This window comes from Cajanus cajan, chromosome 1 (assembly GCF_000230855.2).
Source record: "Cajanus cajan strain Asha chromosome 1, NIPB_CcT2T_4, whole genome shotgun sequence".
NCBI classification, from domain to species: Eukaryota; Viridiplantae; Streptophyta; class Magnoliopsida; order Fabales; family Fabaceae; genus Cajanus; species Cajanus cajan.
The window spans coordinates 29,666,513-29,688,068 of NC_138517.1; the positions used below are offsets into that span (position 1 = coordinate 29,666,513).

General features: G+C 36.3%; 1 protein-coding gene across 1 annotated transcript; it reads left to right on the forward strand.

Annotated features, from left to right (window-relative positions):
• The first annotated feature begins 4,371 nt into the window (after positions 1-4,371).
• LOC145959139 (sugar transport protein 1-like) lies at positions 4,372-16,606 on the forward strand. The gene is made up of 3 exons (XM_083077619.1): positions 4,372-4,998; positions 5,150-6,105; positions 6,250-16,606. Exons 1-3 carry the CDS (start codon positions 4,863-4,865, stop codon positions 6,694-6,696), a joined length of 1,539 nt encoding a protein of 512 aa, XP_082933745.1. The 5' UTR covers positions 4,372-4,862; the 3' UTR covers positions 6,697-16,606.
• The last annotated feature ends 4,950 nt before the right edge of the window (positions 16,607-21,556 follow it).

Genomic DNA, 21,556 nt, shown 5'->3' on the forward strand with positions numbered 1-21,556 from the left:
CGCCTCCGAAGCCGTCAATTTCAATTGGCCCACCCCATGAAACCTAGACGGTTTGGGGCACCAATAGAAGGGGAACTTCGGCAACCCGCCGAAGTAGAACGCCCCATCCTCCAACGGGTCGACATCCACAAGGGCAACCCGGAAAAACTCTTGTTTAAAATTTTTGTATGACTGGGAGTAAAGAGTGAATAAACCCCCATCCCTACTCCCACTCAGAGACAGTATGCCATAAGGCGGAACACCTATCCTCAGCTGGTAAAAATGAAGAAAGACGGGAAGAGACACCTCTATCCATAGAGCTGAACACATGACTTGAAAAGCCCTCAAAAAACCCCAACTATTTGGGTCGACATCCACAAGGGCAACCCGAAAAAACTTTTGTTTAAAATTTTTGTATGACTGGGAGTAAAGAGTGAATAAACCCCCATCCCTACTCCCACTCAGAGACAGTATGCCATAAGGCGGAACACCTATCTTCAGCTGGTAAAAATGAAGAAAGACGGGAAGAGACACCTCTATCCCTAGAGCTGAACACAGGACTTGAAAAGCCCTCAAAAAACCCCAACTATTTGGGTGCAACTGGCAAGGAGCCGAGTTGATAAAATTCAAAAAATCACACTCGAATTGAGTGAAAGGAAGGCAGACGCCTAAATCCCTAAAGAAACACAGGAAGACATAGAAATGGGGAGGGTCTATAGACTTCCCCATGTACACACCCTCACCGGCCTGACAGGGTTCAAGCCGGATCATTCGGGAAAGAGAAGGGGCACAAATTTTGTGCGATTTCCAAACCGTATTAACCTCAAGAAAAGACCGAAACACACTTTGGGTTTCCCCTATCTCTCGCCGAACCCAATCGTAGCCAGGAATGCCTAGAACGAGGTCCTTAGGTGGGTTCACCACCTTCTTCTTCTCGGCGGCGGCCATTCCGGTAGCCACCGCCTTGCTCCGCGCCTTACCTTTGCCCTTGGCAAGCGCAGAGGATCCGGAACCACTCTCTCCAGCCATCAAGAAAACAAAAGACTTGAAGAATGAGAAGATTGGAGAAGAAAGAGAGAACAGAGTAATCGAAGTACCTGGTACTCCTGTCACAAACGAAAGAACGGTAAAGAAAGAGCACAACCGAGTTGCCGAAAACGGCGACGGAAACAGAGAAGACGAAGATGAAAGATTAACGGAAGCGAGGAAGACAGTGTGCGCAGGAAGCTGAAAGGGCGAAAAAGGGTAAAGTGAATGAGAAAGGGCGCGAGAGAGAACAAAAGGGGGTTTTCCAAAATCTAAACGGCCACAACATGTGTCAGCCAGGGGGCATAACTGGAGACACACTTAATGACTCCCATTATGACGAGCACCAGTCATAATTGCATAACCGTCACCCTCATTCACGCGCCGCCTGCACGTTTTCAAAAAAGAGGCGACAGTTGTAACACATGGCACCTTGACAGGCAAGCGTACGCGAAGGGTCACAGCCACTTAACGAGCTCGGTCTTAACTCCTCGACCTATGGTCTTCGGAGCTCGGGGGGCTCGTGTACTATCCGTACTGCTATGCCGAGCTCGTGCTCGGCATAACAGCGCAGGACGACCTCGGACATGCGCTGAGAAGATCTCGGCCTAGCCGAGATCCGCTATCTAATCAGATCATACTTGATCTCAAGCCCAAGGCCCAACGCAACCCTATTTCACACCAAGGTACGTGCATTACTTATACGAGACTCATACTCATACAAACCCTAACTTTGGCATCGGAGTCTCTTTTGTAGGTACCACCCCCATCTTGGAACACCAACGTACTAGCGAAGGAGGCTCACCGATCTTACTTGGCGGATCATCTCTACAGCAGATCTCCGGTAAGAACAATTTTTATTTGTACATGTATGTATGAGTTATCTAGATTAATATTTCTCTTAGTTTCACTAGCAGTAGTGTGATTCCACTAAGTGTAGAGACCATGGCGGGTCGTTAATTACAATAAACATATACAAGTAACTACTATGTACACAAACATATGAAAGGTCTTCAAAATCATCTCATTCTTCTTGGTTCCTTTAATGTATCACCTCTTGCTCTCTTTAGTCTAGCATGTTTCCATCAGCCATAAATATTATAAATTCATGTATGTTGCGGTATTTTTTCCAAACAAAACTTGAAAATAATTATTATCCATCCTCTTAATTTATTTTTCTTTTTATCTTTTAAATTTCACTATCTTCTTTGTTCATATGACATCTTCTATGTGCTTAATATGTAATATATTAAACATATTTAGTATTATTATTTAAGTTGGTTTTATTTTAATTTATTTTTCTTTCTTATCTAAAATCATTTGACATTCTTATCTATAAAAGATAGAAAAGAATTGTATAAGTCTAAGTTGGTGTGGAGGTATTTTTTTATTTAAATTTGTAAATGATTATTAAATATGTCATGCATAAAACAACTAATTCGAGAAATTAGAAAATAAAAAAAAAATTAAAGATATTTTGGAAAGAAGAAAAAATCATAATGAAGATGTATTATTAATATAGAGAGGCTTATATATCACAAGCTTTTAGTTGATTCGATTCAAATCATTGAATTTGTGAGATTGATCTAATTCAATGAACACCTCTATCTTTTATCTAATTTAATTTTTTATTTATCACATTTACTTATCAATAAAAATTTAATACTTTTAAAAAAATTATGAATAATTAAAAATAATTTTTTGTCACAATATAAACTACTTATTTTAAATATAAAATATAGTTTATATATTTAAAAAATAATTTTAAATATAATCTATATATTCAAATATAATATTTATATATATATATATATATCTAATATTATAAAGATAAATTACATATAATAAATATTTAACGTTTAAAATATATATATATATATATATATATATATATATATATATATATATATATATTTGGGGATAATATATATCAATTTTTCATGTTTCTTACCAGACTTTTAGTAAGGTATTTAGTTTTTTTTTTAAATAGAAGTAAAATAAAGAGATAGTAAGCTAAATTGAAAATGAGAGTCTAAATTTATTTTGAAACTTAACTTTATACGGAATTAGTATATATAGTTTTTTATAATCTATATATCTTAAATAATTTAACTTTTATATAATTTTAAAACATTTTAAAATAGTTTTTTATAGGTGCAATAAGACTAATAAAATAAAAATTATACAAATAATTTTTTAATTTATTTAATCGTAATAAATGTATGTTCAAATTTGGATTTTATTGAAGATACACATATATATTTCATCTAAACATTTTTTTAAACAAAAATCTTAATTCTAATAATACTAAATATAGTATAGTTTCCCTTCCATCTTGTTTTCTCGCTAAATCTTAAATGCATGGTTTTAAAACAAAAATTAAGACATGAGTTAGGTAATTATAACTAATTATAAATTCAAATAATTTAGTTGTAATCTTAATTTTATTTTAGAAATAATAAATCTAGGATAGTCTTATATCATGTTATCCTATTCTCTCTCAAACACATTTTTTTAAATAAAAATCTTATCTTAATCTTAATAATACTAAATTCAGGATAGTCTTTCAATATTCTTTTATCCCACTCAATCCCATACATATATATTTTTTAAAACACAAATAAAGACATGTGTTAAGTAATTACAACTAATTATAAATTTAAATTATTTAGTTGTAATCTTAATCATATAATAATCTTAATAATTCTATATATAAGATATTCCCTCATCCTGTTTTCTCGCGCAATCCTAGACACATTTTATATAAATAAAAAAAAAGTATTATGACATGTTTTAAGTAATAAATTCAAATCATTTAGCTTTAAACAATATAAATTCATGAAGAAATTATTTCTTGGAAATGATTTAGCTATAAACATTGGATTTGTCTTATTGATTTAATCCAATGAACACTCCTATCTTTTATCTAATTTAATTTTTTATTTATCACATTTACTTATGAATAAAAATTTAATATTTTTTTAAAAAATTATCAATAATTAAAAATCATCTTTTTTTTCACAATATAAATGATTTATTTTAAATCAATTTAATGTTATATGATAAATTGATATTTTTATGTCTTGGATGAGTGAGATGTAATATTGTTTTTAATATATCTATGCTATACCTGTCTTGTTTGTGTTTGGCTATCCGGTGTGTATTTCTACACTGTGAGCCAGAGTGAGATGTTTCTCACTCCTTTTTCTTTTTTGTTGTTTTCCTTTGGCCGTTATACAAGTGATTATCAGCATGGGGCTAAGGATGTAGGTGACGAAGCTTAGGCTTCAGAGTTGGACTTTGCTCTGATAGGACATGTGACATCGAGACGTAGTTAGGATTAGATTAGGATGTTTCACTTATTAAATTATTTTGGAAACTTTAGTTTTATTTCTTTATAATTTCCGCTGATTTTGTTAAGTTATGGATGTAGTACTCTCTATCTGAACACGTTTGATATTTTAATTATAAAATGTTATGTTATTCAAATTTTATTATGTATTATGGTATGCGGGATAGAAGGTGTCACATGAATAAAAATTTAATATTTTTTTAAAAAAATTATCAATAATTAAAAATCATCTTTTTTCACAATATAAATGATTTATTTTAAATATAAAATATAATTTATATATTTAAAATATAAATTTCAAATATAGTCTATATATTCAAATATAATATTTAATTATATATATAATATTATAAAATTTAGTTATATATATAATATATATAATATTTTGTTATTATCTTTTTAGTTGCTTATATATTTGAAGGTGGAAGGGTTCTTCTGCACTCACTCAGTCTTCTCTCCCTCAGTTACTACTGACACTTTTCTACTCTCTCCATCAGTTAGGAAAATGGCAGGAGGCGTGATAGTTGGAGGCAATGCCTCTGGAAAAGATTATCCTGGAAAGCTTACTTTCAGGGTTTTCATCACTTGTTTGGTGGCTGCATTTGGAGGGCTAATTTTTGGCTACGATCTCGGCATCTCGGGTTTGTAATTTCATACAAAATTAACGTTATAATGTGTTATTTTTTATTTGATTATTTTTAATGAAAGATAAGAGACACATGAAAGATATATGATTATAATGTTTTGTTTAATTATAAGTATGATGATTAATAATTTGTTGACTACTGACAGGTGGAGTTACGTCTATGGATCCATTCTTGAAGAAATTTTTCCCAGATGTGTATGAAAAGGAGCACAACATAACAGCCTCGGTGAACCAGTACTGCAAATTCGATAGCCAAGTGTTAACATTATTTACCTCGTCTCTATATTTGGCTGCTCTAGTGTCATCAATCGGAGCATCGACGGTAACTCGAGTGTTCGGAAGAAGACTGACCATGATTTGTGGTGGTGTGCTTTTCTTGGGCGGTGCTGGATTGAATGCATTCGCCCAACGTGTGTGGATGCTTATCGTTGGTCGCTTGCTTCTCGGTTGCGGAATCGGATGCTCCAATCAGTCTGTCCCAATTTACGTGTCTGAGGTTGCTCCCTACAAGTACAGAGGAGCTCTTAACATGATGTTCCAGTTGTTGATCACCATAGGCTTATTTGTGGCCAATGTTCTCAACTATGTTTTCTCCAACATGGACAATGGACAAGGTTGGCGCTACAGTTTGGGTTTTGCTGCGGTTCCTGCCATAATGATTATTTTGGGTGCAATCTTTCTCCCCGACACACCCACTTCCTTGATTGAGCGTGGTAAAGAGGAGGAAGCAAAGAAAGAGTTGATAAAAATTCGTGGCACTAGTGACGTTGAGGAGGAGTTTAAGGATTTGGTTGCAGCGAGTGAATCATCCAAAGCTGTGAAACACCCTTGGGCTTCTTTGCTGACCAGGCACTACAGGCCTCATCTCACCATGGCCATTGCCATTCCAGCCTTTCAGCAACTCACTGGCATGAATGTCATAACATTCTACGCTCCTGTTTTGTTCAAAACCATTGGATTCGGTGCCAATGCTTCTCTCATGTCTGCTATGATCACTGGAGGTTGTAACGCTGTTGCCACTCTTGTTTCCATTGCTTCGGTTGACAAGTTTGGTAGACGTACTCTTTTCTTACTTGGTGGTGCTCAAATGTTCGTTTGTCAGGTACGTTCATGCATTTTTTGTTTTTTTTAAATAGTAACACTACATCCACTAGGCCATTCCATCTTTACTTATCTCTTTGTTTACATTAATTAATGTGTACATGATTTGAGTAATTAAATATGTTTTGGGTATTTATATATGCAGATGTTGATTACAGTGGCAATTGCATATAAGTTCGGAATAAATGGAAACCCTGGTGTGTTGCCAACGTGGTATGCGATAGCAGTGGTGGTAGCTATATGCGTGTATGTGGCAGGATTTGCATGGTCTTGGGGTCCTCTAGGATGGTTGGTACCCAGTGAGATTTTCCCTCTTGAAGTTCGATCTGCTGCTCAGAGTATCAATGTTTCCACCAACATGATCTTCACGTTTGCCATTGCTCAAATTTTCACTGCCATGCTGTGTCACATGAAGTTTGGATTGTTCATTTTCTTTGGTGTTTTCGTGGTGGTCATGAATATCTTCATCTACAAGCTTCTGCCAGAAACTAAAGGTGTCCCAATAGAAGAAATGCATTGTGTGTGGCAACAACACCCTTATTGGAAAAAATTTGTGAAACCCGCTGAGAAGCAAGCTGACACTCACTGTTAAAATGCAACTTTCTATTTTTGTTTATTGGCGACATTCTGTTTACATGCATTGGCTGTAGTAGTTTCTTAAAGTTATCATTAGGAACAATAATATATCACATTTTGTAATTTTTTATGACAGTTGTCTAGATATATTGACTTTTTTATTATTAAAGTATTTAATATAAACTTTAATTCCACTATTATATTATCTAATGTGTGATGTTCTAAAAAAAAACTTTTTAAAATAATTCTTTGATTATTTTAACAAAATTTAATAATATAAAACTTTATCATTTGAAGTATTAAAAACATGCATGTTATTAGATTCTTTTTATATAATATGTTGCAATATCATTTTGGATAAGTATTTTAATACATATAATATTTAACAGATTTATTTTTTTTACCAACATATTCAATAGGTTTATACTTTGAATTACGCGATTTTTTATTTATTTATAACATGGTCGAATAAATTTTCAGTCATTTACGTATGTCAAATGTTATAATGCATAAAATAAATACTTTACAAATCAAAGTATTATTTACTTTATCTTTTTTAATTTCAAATATTAATTAATGTGATGATTTATAATAAGATCAACAAATATATTAAACTAATTATTGTATACATTAATTTATAAATTTTCTTAGATCGACCTTCTCTGTTATAAATTAAAACTAACAATAACTTGAAATTATAAAAATAAACTTAAACACATTAAACTAATATATTCATAATTATTTTTTATTGTACCGCTATTTTGTATATTAATGAAATTCATTGGTATAGTAACTAAGTGTTTGTATTAAAACGTAAAAGAGTGGGGGTTAATTTTCATGTTTTTATATTTGGTTATAGACTTACAAATATTTCTTATTTTATTTGAAACATTATATCTATTGTTTTAATATTGAATTGATAACATGATGTGAGTATGTTTACATGAAATGAGATGCTGATGTGATATGATTGTAGTTCCTCACACATATGATCAGAGATGAGATGACCCTTGGGTAAGTGATGCTATAAGGATGGCGTGCTCCTAGCATAGTGTGGGATGAGTGAGGCAATTAACACGTATCACTTATGACAGATGTGGCGTGGCCTTGGTATAAGGTTAATTGTAAGATTTGTGTGGATTGTGAATATGATTATGGTTCCTCACACATGACCAGGGATGAGACGTGTAACACCCTTACTACCCCAACACATATATTGTAATGATGAAAACTTACAAATAAATCTTTCAATTTCGGTAAAAGGGTTCACATGAGAAACTTCAAAATTGTTCTTCAATAACCACAATAATAAAAATCTAGAAAATGAAACACAAGAGTTTACAAATTGTTTTCAAAATAATATTTACAATTCCAAATCCATATAAAAATCTATGTCCTAAAATATCTCTGTCCCGATGTCACAATATCAGAGCATACCCATAATTCAACTGTTGGCATTCTAGATGCTACTCGTAGCTGGATCTTCCTCACTTAAAACATTCACAATTTATACGGTGAGAAAAGAAAACATCTATATGTAAAGCACATACAAACACACAACAATGTAATCTCATCATAACTCATTATATAATGAAATATTTACAATCATTTCTACATATCATAATTCTATCAATCATGCATCAACTTCACATCACAATTTCACACCAATCCATCACAAATCTTGCAATTAACACTATGCCAAGGTCATGCCTGTAGCATCTCTTCTCCAAGGTCGTGTCACCCCCAACATAAGTATTAATTGCCTCATACATCCCACCCTATGCCAAGGTCACGCCTGTAGCATCTCTTGCCCAAGGTCGTGCCAACCTCGACATAAGCATGAGAAATCACACATCCTACACTATGTCAAGGTCACGCCTGTGACATCTCTTGTCCAAGTTCGTGCCACCCCTAGCTAGTCACTAGCGTGAGGAACCACAATCACATTCACACATCCTACACTATACCAAGGTCACGCTTGTGACATCTCTTGTCCAAGGTCGTGCCACCCCTGGTCACTAGTGTGAGGAATCACAATCACATCATATTCATATTCAATACAACATTTCATATCATAACTCAATTCCATATCACATACACTTAATAGATAAGTCTAATAAAATAGTGGTTCACATACCCCTCAAGCAATTCACCATGAATTCACATCTAGATCATCCAATTTTTACCATATAATATAGCAATAACATTTATAAATTATTATAACACTCAATTGAATCATCAATTTAATACAATATTAAATCAATTAGTAAAACTCCCAATTTTCCAAAACCTAACTCAGACACTTTTCTATAATTTCGTTCTCTCTCCCAAATCATCATTTTTACAAATTAAATATAAATTCATAATCCTAAATTCATACAGAATCACATAAGACCAATAATTCTCCAAACAGAAATAATTATAAAATTACTCATAATCCTACGAGCTTCCTCTTCTACCCAATTCCCTCATGCAACTTTGCATACAAATAATCCCCTTTTTCCTTGTACTTGGATAAACAGTAGCTGAAACTAAGGATCTGGTTTATCTCCTCCGCTGGGTTCCCCTCGGTCTTTAGAGAGTGCAGAAGAAGAGAAGAGAGAAAAGAAGAAAAGAAATCAGAAAATGAGAGGTGTGCTTTTTGGGAGTGGTAGAGAGCTCAATTTATAGGCATCAGGCTTCGCGGGAACGGCCCGTTCCAAATCCGGAACGACCCGTCCTGGACCCTTAAATCGTGGGTAAAAAAATACATCCGGAATGGCCCGTTCTCAAACTAGAACGGCCCGTTCTGGTGTGCATATATTACTCACAACGGCCATATTTCGGAAATGGCGCGTTCCAAGCCCATTCCCATTTAGGGTTATAGGCAGTTTTAATAGTCCGGAACGACCCGTTCCAACTTGAGAGCGGCCCGTTCTGGGCTACTAACTCACATTCATTTTGGTAATTTGGAACGCCTGTCGCAACCCGAAAATTTCCGATCTTGCGACCTATGGTTTAGACATCCTTTTAAAGATCTCATCAATTAAGGAATGCCCGGACACCAGACTAATCCTTAATTAATGGTTTTGAAAATAGGTTCATGGAGTCGCCACCAATATTTTACTCAAAATATTGGAAAAAGAAAAGGTTTTTAAAAGTCCAATAATGGCCTTGATAACCAGAATTGGGTTCGGGGGTCGGTTACGTGTAGGGAAGGTATTAAGCACCCCTACAACGCCCTTAATCGGTACCCTATGACGAAGTTAACATTATAAATAATAATAATATAAATATTAAATCCCCTTTTATTGATGACTATTTACATGCTTGAAATTTAAATTAAACAATTGACTCTAAAATATCTACATGATTATTTTTATTATAATGATGTTTATCAGAAATAAGAAACAAAGATAAAAATAAAGGAGAGAGAAGAAGATTGACTGAAATACCTCGTATCAAGCTTTGTTAATGGTGATTCTAGGTGCTTTGTGGCGACCTTTTCACACTACAATACCTCACAAACTCTCAAGAAATACAAGAGAGAGAAAGAGAGAAGAAGAGAGAAATTTCGAGCTCTGGACGAAATTTTGGAGCCCTCCCTACTGCTGGCCGAGATTCTCTATTTATAGGCATCAGATGTGGGCCGGAACTGCCCGTTCTGGATTCGGAACGGCCCGTTCCGGATCCGAACGTTATGCAGTACATTTTCACCCTAGAACGGCCCGTTCTGAAACCAGAACGGCCCGTTCCGGGGAACCAGAACGGCCTATTCTGATTTCAGAACGGTCGTTCTAGGGTACAGATTTTAAGCCCCCTTGATTGGTTCGGAACGGCCCGTTCTGGTCTAGAACGGCCCGTTCCAACCTATATTTTTTTAGGCTTTTTAGAAGCCCAGAACGGCCCGTTCTGATTGAGAACGGCCCGTTCCAGACTTGGGAACGGCCCGTTTCGATTTTGGAACGGCCCGTTCCGGGCCACTAAAACATTGGTTTGGGCCTTTGGGCCCTCTGATGTCCTATCTTGTTATTTGTATGCCCCCCCGGACGAAATTGGGTGTCTACAGCTGCCCCTCTTTACTTGTCCTTTGGAATAGCTGTGTTGCTTTTCCAAAGGCAAGTAAAGACGTAGACATTTCGTCCGGGTCTTTTTCCCGTCTCTGTGTTGGTGCTTCTGCGTTGCTTCCCTTGGACAGGTGTATTTGCTCGTATCCTCACCTTTTAGAGCAGTTGAGCATTGATTGCGTACTTAAGGTTGATAAACTGTACACCTGATCTTCAGTCTTCGAGTAGAAGCTCCATTGTTTCTCTTGTGATAATGTGTGCCTTTATTTGTTGCTTGTTGAAGAGGGAGTATATTATGAGCTCAGCCTCTCCAGGCTGGACTGATATTTAGGGCTTCAGCCGGCCCACAGGTGGGAGCTCGATGGCAATCTCGATTTTGACTTTGAAGAACTCGGCGGTACCCTCATTGTCATTCACTGATTTGAGAGGCTCGACGGTGGCTCTCGATCAAGTTGTGCTGATTTTTAAGGCTTCAACGGACCTATGGTGGGAGCTCGACGGCGGTCCCGATTTTGACTTTGAGGAACTCGGCGGTACCCTCGTTGTCGTAGTAGTTTCGTAGCCTCTGCAGGCCGTAGTATTTTTGTAGCCTCTCCAGGCCGTAGTATTTTTGTAGCCTCTGCAGGCCGTAGTATTTTCGTAGCCTCTGCAGGCCGTAGTCTTTTCGTAGCCTCTGCAGGCCGTAGTATTTTCGTAGCCTCTACAGGCCGTAGTATTTTTGTAGCCTCTTCAGGCCGTAGTATTTTCGTAGCCTCTTCAGGCCGTAGTATTTTTGTAGCCTCTTCAGGCCGTAGTATTTTCGTAGCCTCTTCAGGCCGTAGTATTTTCGTAGCCTCTTCAGGCCGTAGTATTTTCATAGCCTCTCCAGGCCGTCTGCTGGTGTTGATGATGTGATTGCCCCTTGACGAGGATTGTTGATAAGTGGTGCCCTTGTGTTGGTGGGCAAAGGAGTAGATGGTTGACAGAGATTCTGGTGTTGCCCCTGCCATGTGAGTATTGTGATGCCTCTCCAGGCGAAATGCTGAGTCCTTTTGATTCATTGATTGTTGTGGAATGAAAGACTGCCCCTAAGTGGATGGGCAGGAGATGTTTGTTGTGCCCCTGTGTTGGTGGGCAGAGAAGTGGATGGCTGGCGGGGATTCCAGTGTTGCCCCTACCACGCGAGTATTGTGATGCCTCTCCAGGCGCCTGCTTGTGGTTGCTTGTGGTAGGTTTTTTTTCTAAATTTTATATTTGTTTAGCTTCGGCTTTTTCAAGTTTGAAGCTTGCCTTTTTCTGTTATTTTTCTAAATGCTTCGGCTTTTTCAACATGTACGAAGCTTGCCTTTTTTTTTTTTTTTTGTTTGATCTTTTGTTTTCATCATTGGTGGAAGGATCTCGTCCCATGATGTTATTTGTTGAATCTTTATTGATGAGTATTATTTTGGAAGCCACTCCTGGCTTTGGTTTGGAAGTCATTCCTGGTCTTGGTATTCTCTTAAATCATCCTTCATTAGGTTGAGGAGTAGGGCGCGATGGCCTCTTCATGCTTATGGTTTTGCTTATTCAGTCGATTCTATTCTATTCCACTATTTACATGCCTTTGCTTAGTGGGCACATAGAATCACTTGGGGTCGCTATTTGCCATTGCTTGGCTCATGGTTGGCTATTTAGCTTGGGCTTCGTCCTGATGACTCCATTTGACTCATAGCAAGTAGAATGCATGGATGCATGGATGCAATGAAAATGCAAGACAAGAATGATTCTTTTATTTATATTTTTTTTGTAACGCCCTTCCATATGCCCCTAACTCATATGCATGCGATGCAGTTTATGCTCATGTGTTTGTTCCTAAATATGCAATTCAATTTTTTTGTCGGGAAATTAACTTGCACGCGTTAAGGTTAATGTTGACGATTTCTTTTTATCCATGCCAATCTTGATTACTGTCGGGATATGTTCTTTTGAGCCCAAGCTTCAGTGGCTCCTTGACTATCCAGTCGATGTGTGGTTAAGCGTCTCTAACCTCTGTTTGAGGACATCTCGACCTTCCCTCTGTGAGTATTCACTGTGCATTTTTCGTGTATCTTTCAAATTTATCTTAATGCCATATAGGTCAAGAGGAAATAGAGGAAGAGGTTACATATATTTTTTGCAGAAGTTTTGTTAGAAAGGATTTTTTTCAAAAAAGATTTTAGAAGAATGGCTGGTCGAGGTAGGCCAGTGGTTTAGGCTGATGATCAAGCACATTCAAAGTGAGGAAATCATTTTCCACGTTGACTTATTATTTCCTTCAAAGTTAAGCAATGACTTGGGATTGCATATTGATTAAATGATCTTCCCGAGCTGCCTTTCGGTTTTCAGCTCGTGATGCTGCTTTGTCCTAACTTTTGCCTAGGTTACTTGAGATGTGTTCCCTAGCGGACATTTTCTTTTGATCCTCCCTTTTGCCTAGGCTACTCTTTTTGTTTGTGAGTCTCCTAGCGGATCTTGCCCTAATTTTTGCGCAGCCCCCTTAGTGGGTTTCCTGCCAGGCTTTTGTCTTTGCAGCATTTGCGATCATCTTTCATTCCTTCATTAAAGAGGGATGCCCCTTGCGCAGATTTCATTTGAATTTTTATCCACAAGTCATGCCCAATTTGATTAATCTTTATGTGTTTTTCATTGCGTATTAAGTCATTGTTTCTGATGACGTCCTTATTTCAAATGTACTTGTTCATTTAAGGTTTGTTGACGAGGCTCAGAGTAGATAAAAGGGAGAAGAGAAATGAAGTAGAAAAGTGTATGACATTAAAATAGAATTTTCAATTTACACGTGCCCCTTTAACAAAGCTCGAAGGCCCGGGCATGCCCCGAGTTCGTGATTCATACACAGAGAGATTAACCGAGGTTGCCCCCTGGAGAGGCATGGTTGACGATTGGTTGAACTACGTTAAGAACGCATTCCCACTTGCTTGAGTGTGGGTGTTTCGACTTCGGAGTGAAACCTTTATGAATTCTTGCTTTCTAAAGGGAATACTCGAGCCACCTTTTGATTCCAACTTAGATAGACATTTCTTATTTTTATATGTCCCTAACTTTTGCATAGGACGTATCCTATCAGGATTTTGATTCTTTTTTTCTCCAACCTAATTTTTGCCTAAGACGCCCTTTACGGGTTTTCATCCTAGCGGGTTTTTAGTCATGCAATGCCTTTATTCTTTAATTGGTCTTGTCTTGTAATTCCCTAGAAGCAAGGATTCGTCCATTATTGGTCATTCGTCCTATCCCGGCAATTGCTATTTTCGCATGGGAAAGCCTTCGCGTTAAAATCATCGATTTGGGCGTGTGATGCCCCCAATTACTGATAAGTGTTCGCCGATTTGATGTCTCAAGGTTCGCATTTGATTACAGTAATTTCCATTATCCGGCTAACACGCACAAATTAGATTTCCCTTTTTATTCGTATTTATTATTTACAAGGAAGACGTGTTATCTATATGAAACGTAAAATAGGATGCAAAGACATATGAGAAATTCAACGGATATCATTCTCATTGATTTTTGTTTAGAGAACATTCTTTGCATACTATTACATGTGTCTTCCATTTCTAATGAATGTATACTAATGTACTATCCTAGGAGATGTATGATATTTATTTTTTGCCTAAATTTTATCATGTTTTTAACTAAGAGTTATGATGCATGATTTTTTTGCTATATATATATATATATTATTTTTTTGAAATAAACTACCCTATATGATGCTTTAGAGTTAGGATACACAGAAGGGAGTTAAAATTTTTACAATATTTTTTTATTAATATCTACTTGTTTGTAATTCTTATTTATTTGAAATAAATAAACACAAACAAATGCAACACGCATATGCTCAAACAAATGTACACCTGCGAACAGTCATGTTTAAATCCTTGGTCTGTGGTCCCTGCAAGAAAAGTGCATTGTATAGGACGGTTCTAATCTTACTGGTCTTAAGGCCCCCAAGGTGCCCCCATTATAGGGACCCAGTATCTCTGTCGCCGTCACCTGGCAAACTCTAAGGTCTGTCGCAGTATTTCGGGCTAGAGTAACCGGTTATCACCTTGAGTGTGATTTCCGACAAGGCTCGCAGGCTCTAAGGCCAAAACTTGGGCCGGTCGTACGTCAACCACTCCCTATGTTTATTACCCTCATGCCCCCGGGTGTAGGGGGAACTGTTGTGTGCAAAGGATTGTGTACAATTTTTATTTCAAACAAATGCTGAATTTAAACAGGCAAACAAATATTAAAGTCAAACAAAGAAAATAAACAAGGTAAAGGGGAAAAAATATTTAAATTATTATTTTTATTTTATTAACTTCATCAATTAAATGGGCCTGACCCTCTTTAAACTTCCCCAGTGGAGTCGCCATCTGTCGCAACCCGAAAATTTTCGATCTTGCGACCTATGGTTTAGACATCCTTTTAAAGATCTCATCAATTAAGGAATGCCCGGACACCAGACTAATCCTTAATTAATGGTTTTGAAAATAGGTTCATGGAGTCGCCACCAATATTTTACTCAAAATATTGGAAAAAGAAAAGGTTTTTAAAAGTCCAATAATGGCCTTGATAACCAGAATTGGGTTCGGGGGTCGGTTACGTGTAGGGAAGGTATTAAGCACCCCTACAACGCCCTTAATCGGTACCCTATGACGAAGTTAACATTATAAATAATAATAATATAAATATTAAATCCCCTTTTATTGATGACTATTTACATGCTTGAAATTTAAATTAAACAATTGACTCTAAAATATCTACATGATTATTTTTATTATAATGATGTTTATTAGAAATAAGAAACAAAGATAAAAATAAAGGAGAGAGAAGAAGATTGACTGAAATACCTCGTATCAAGCTTTGCTAATGGTGATTCTAGGTGCTTTGTGGCGACCTTTTCACACTACAATACCTCACAAACTCTCAAGAAATACAAGAGAGAGAAAGAGAGAAGAAGAGAGAAATTTCGAGCTCTGGACGAAATTTTGGAGCCCTCCCTACTGCTGGCCGAGATTCTCTATTTATAGGCATCAGATGTGGGCCGGAACGGCCCGTTCTGGATTCGGAACGGCCCGTTCCGGATCCGAACGTTATGCAGTACATTTTCACCCTAGAACGGCCCGTTCTGAAACCAGAACGGCCCGTTCCGGGGAACCAGAACGGCCTGTTCTGATTTCAGAACGGTCGTTCTGGGGTACAGATTTTAAGCCCCCTTGATTGGTTCGGAATGGCCCGTTCTGGTCTAGAACGGCCCGTTCCAACCTATATTTTTTTAGGCTTTTTAGAAGCCCAGAACGGCCCGTTCTGATTGAGAACGGCCCGTTCCAGACTTGGGAACGGCCCGTTCCGATTTTGGAACGGCCCGTTCCGGGCCACTAAAAAATTGGTTTGGGCCTTTGGGCCCTCTGATGTCCTATCTTGTTATTTGTATGCCCCCCCGGACGAAATTTGGTGTCTACAACGCCCTGTTCCAATTCCGGAATAGCCCGTTCCAAGCTACTAAATCACCCCTATACATTTATAAAATTACCAAAATACCCTCAATAAAATAAAATAAAAATGAAATAAAAACTGGGGTGTTACAAGACGACCCTTGGGTAAGTGATGCTACAAGGACGGCGTGCCCCTGGCATAGTGTGGGATAAGTGTGGCAATTAAGCCGTATCACTTATGGCAGTTGTGGCGTGGCCTTGACATAGTGTTAATTGTAAGATTTGTGTAGAATATGAATGTGAAAATGATAGTGTTAATTGCAAGAATTGTAATGGATTGATATGACTGTGAATTTGTGATGTGAAGTTGATGCATGATTGTTAAAATTAGAATATATAGAGATGGTTGTAAAGAAATGAGTTATGATTAAATGATGTGTTGGATTTTCCTTGTGTATTTTACCTATAGATGTTTTCTTTTTTCACCGTACAATTTGTGGATGTTTTAGGTGAGGAAGACCCAGTTTTGAGTGGCATCTAGAATGCCAACAATTGAATTGTGGGTGTTCTCTGATATTGTGACATCGGGGCAGAGAATTCTAGGATATGAATTTTTATGTATTTGGAGTTGTACCTTTTCTTTTGAAAACAATTTGTAAACTCTTAAGTTTTACTTTCCAAGTTTTATTTTCAATTATTTTGGATGTTGAAGAACAATTATGAAATTTTTATGTGAACCATTTTACCAACGTTGAAAATTTTATTCTTTAGCTTATTTACATTGTTACAATATTTGTGTTGGGGTAGTATAGGTGTCAGAGTAAAACAAAAAGATAGTAAGCTAAATTGAAAATGAGAGTCTAAATTTATTTTGAAACTTAACTTTATACAAAATTAATGAAGTATTTTTTATATGAAATTAAAATTTAATAATAGTATAATTTTTTTTTCTCTTACAAAATGCTAAAAGAATGGAGAGAAAAAAATAGTAACAATAGCTCTAATAGGAGGAATTAATGGTGTTCTTCGAGCGTCAGCCATCAACAAAGGCTGCATTTGCACCGTAAACCCATGTTAGTATATGCATCTCATAGTGTGGGATGTGTGAGGCAATTAACACGTATGTCGACGTGGCACGACCTTGGGCAAGAGATACTACAGGGGTGGCGTGAGCATGACATAGTGTTAATTGCAATATTTGTGTGTGGCAACTAGTACTTATGTTGGCGTGGCACGACCTTGGGCACGAGATGCTACAGGGGTGGCGTGAGCTTAACATAGTACAAATTATATGATGTGATGAATTGGTGTGATTAAGAATTGTGATGTAAAGATGATACATGATTGAGAGAATTATGATATGTAGAAATGATTGTAAATATTTCATTATGTAATGAGTTATGATGAGATTACATTGTGGTGTGTTTTTCATATAGATGTTTTTTTTCTTCTCACTATACAATTTGTGGATGTTTTAGGTGAGGAAGATCCAGTTATGAGTGGCATCCAAAATGCCAACAGATGAGTTGTGTGTGTGCTCTGATATTGTGGCATGGGGGTAGAGGATTTCTAGGACATGGATTTTTATATGTATTTGGAGTTGTACTTATTATTTTGAAAACAATTTGTAAACTCTTAGGTTTTTTTTTTCAATTATTTTGGATATTGAACAACAATTATGAAGATTTTATGTGAACCCTTTTTACCAACGTTGAAAAAAAAATATTCGTTAGTTTTATTTACATTATTACAATATATGTGTTGGGGTAGTAAGGGTGTCACAATTAGTGGTATCAGAGCAGGTCGATCCAATCGGCCGTGAGTTATGAGTCTATTATGCTTGTTTGGTAGATGAATAATAGAATGATTCAACTATGATATGTGGATTCATTGTGAATTGCTTGAGGGGTATGTGAACCATTGTATTGTGTGGACTTATCTATATTGTGTATGTCATGTGGAATTGAGTTATGGACTGTGGTGAGATGTCTTGGCACAAATGTATACATATTGTATCTACGATTTTAGTATTGAATTGATAGCATGATATTGCGAATGGTATGTAAGGGTGTCTCATTTAATGATATCAAAGCAGGTCGATCCAATCAGCCTTGAGTTATGAGTCTACTATGCTTGTTTGGTAGATGAATGATGGAATGATTTTACTATGAGAAACAAACAAATTTTGAAAGTTTTCTGTTTTGGCTTTTGAGTTTTCTGTTGTGTTCCCTGATGATTATTGAGCATGAATGTATGTTTTATTTTGAATTTGAATATGTTTTAATATGAAATAGAGTGCTCTATAGGTGCCTACGGGAAACCCTATGAGAAATAGGCAAAATTTGAATGTTTTATGTTTTGGCTTCTAAGTTTTCTGTTTTATTCTTTGATAATTATTGAGCACGAATGTATCTTTAATTTTGAGTTTGAATATGTTTTGATAGGAATTAGAGTGTTTTGTGGGTTCCTATGGGAAACCCTATGAGAAACAGGAAAAATATGAATGTTTTCTGTTTTGATGTTTGAGTTTTCTATTGTGTTCCTTGACGTTTGCTGAGTGTGAATATATGTTTAATTTTGAAAACATAAAAGTTTTAAGCCATGTTTGAAGGTGCTAATGGTGTGAGAACTGCCTTACTGTGTTAATGCAAGTGATGTGTTTCTATGAGTATGATGAGGATTGGAATCTCTTATACGTGACCTTGTGACTATAAGTATCATAATGTGATATGAGAACAAGTGACATGATGAGATATGACAAGTGTGTTGAGCTTAGTAGAAGCTTGAAGAGTTTTGATGATCACAACATGAGAACAACAACTTGGAGCACAAAAACAAAGTCAAAGAAGAATCAAGAAAATGCTATGAGATGGAGCTATGTAATAGAACTTAGGATATAGATTGTTTTGAATGCGTTTCTATATTTTGTGTACTTAGTATGCTTTGTGCATGAGCAAATCTTGTCTAAATTAAGTAGAGAGTATATGATGTTGAGTTAAAACATTGAAAAGTTATTTTGAGTCTTAAAATGAGGTTTTAAGAACTAACTCAAAATAATCGATTATTGTTAAATATAATCGATTATTTCAGCAAATAGGCTAAGTGGAATGCCTTGCTGTAATAATCGATTATTTGCCAAAATAATCGATTATCCCAGGAACAACTCTCTGGAATAATCGATTATCCAGCTAAATAATCGATTATATTGTTCTTGGTTGATTTCCAGAAAATCTGAAGAACAAAATAATCGATTATTCTTTAAAATAATCAATTATCTGTGTCTGAAACTTTTATAAATAGTTTGAACCTTGAGAAACTTCAGACATGAGTTAGAACTGATAATCAATTTGTGAAAAACGTTTTTGTGAGTCTTTGTGACATCTTTGAGAGTTTTCTTTGTGAAATCCAAGAGTGAAAACGTTTGTGAAAAGCTTGTGAGAAGATAATCATCATCATATTCTTGAAAGGGGAAGATAAAGATTTGTTCAAGAATTCCAGGTGAATTCGTTCCTTTTATTCTTTGTGAATCTTTGTGGAAAATCTTGAGAAGGGTTTCTCAAGTGGTAAGGTTTCTTGTAGTGGGTTCTACAAGGGGTGCTTTCTTGGGGTCAAGAAAGTGGTTATCTTTTAGTGTTGAAGTATATGCATGTGTGTGTGCTTCTAAACCTTCTTGCTTAAAGATAGTGGAGCAAATCTTAATCAGGTGTTGATTAAGGACTGGATGTAGGTCACATGTGGAGTGGCTGAACCAGTATAAAAGACTTGTGCAATCTTTTTCTACCTTATCTTTTACATTGTGTAATTTCTTGGTTGAACTTCGAAGAAGATAAAACTTGATTAACAAGTGTATGTGAATCTTGATGGTTTAAATCTGTAATTGAACATTATTTTTGAACCTCATTATGTTGTAATCAAGTGAGCATATTGCATTCATATTTTCATAACTAGTCTTTAGAAGAGCTTCATTTGGAAATTCTGTCATAGAAAAGTTTTGATTGAAATTAAGATCCAAAATACTCTGATAAATTTTTAAAGGGTCATTGAATCCAATTCACCCCCCCTCTTGGATTGTGCCATTCTTTTCTAACAATTGGTATCTAGAGCAAGGTTCTTGAGAGTTATTCAAGATTTCAAAAATGGCCAACAACAATTTACCCTATGGTGAGGGTGTGTCTATTCATAGACCTCCTGTTTTCAATGGTGAAAACTATGTCTATTGGAAAATTAGGATGAGAATTTTCATTGAAGCTATTGATATTGCTGTATGGGATGCTATAGAAAATGGACCCTATATTCCTATGAAAAAAGATGATGATGGTGAGCTTAAGGAAAAACATTGGAGTGAGTGGAGTGATGAGGAAAAGAAAAGAGCCCAACATGATAAGAGAGCCAAAAACATTATAACATCTGCATTGTCTATTGATGAATTTTTTAGAATTTCACAATGCATATCTGCTAAAGAAATGTGGGATACTTTGCAAGTCACTCATGAAGGAACAAGTGATGTAAAGAGATCAAGAAAGCATACTCTCACAAGAGAATATGAGCTATTTAGAATGCAAAATGGTGAATCTATTTCTGATTTTCAAAAGAGATTTACACACTTGATAAATCACCTTGTTGACCTTGGCAGGAAATTTGAGAAGGAAGAGCTGAATTTAAAAGTGCTGCAATGCTTGGACATATCATGGTAAGCAAAGGTAACAGCCATTGAAGAATCAAAGGATTTGACCTCCTTGACATTAGCTACTCTCTTTGGGAAGTTGAGGGAGCATGAGCAAAAGCTGCACATATTTGATGAACATGAGCAGCAAGATAAGAAAGGCAAAGGAGTGTCATTGAAAGCCTTGAAATCTGCCAAAGGTAAAGAGGTGTGTGAAGAAACAAGCTCCGATGATTCCGAAACCGAGAACTTCAATCTGCTGGTAAAGAAGTTCAGAAAGTTCATGAGAAGAAAGAAGAATTCTCCCTTGTCGCCACCCGCGGAAACGGACCTTGGCATTCGCGACGATGGTTGGACTCTTTTTAAGTATTGAAAATGGTGGATTGCTAGAACGACTTATTCTCAAACTGAGACCTTGTCGAGCTAACAATTTTATTAAATGATTCACCAATCTATGTTAATCCCAAGCGGGACCCTCCATGGATTAGTGGTTTTCGTAAAAAGAAGGGTTCTTGGAGTCGCCACCAATGTTTTACTCAAAACATTGGAAAAAGGGATAAGGCAATTGATTTTATAAATCAACTTTGGCCATTACAACCAGAGTTGGGTAAGGGAGTCGGTTACGTGCGGGGAAGGTGTTAGCACCCCCACAACGCCCCATTAGGGTTCCCTATGACGGATTATTTATTAAATAATAGCGTAAAATTACTAAATTACCCCTATTTATTATAAGCG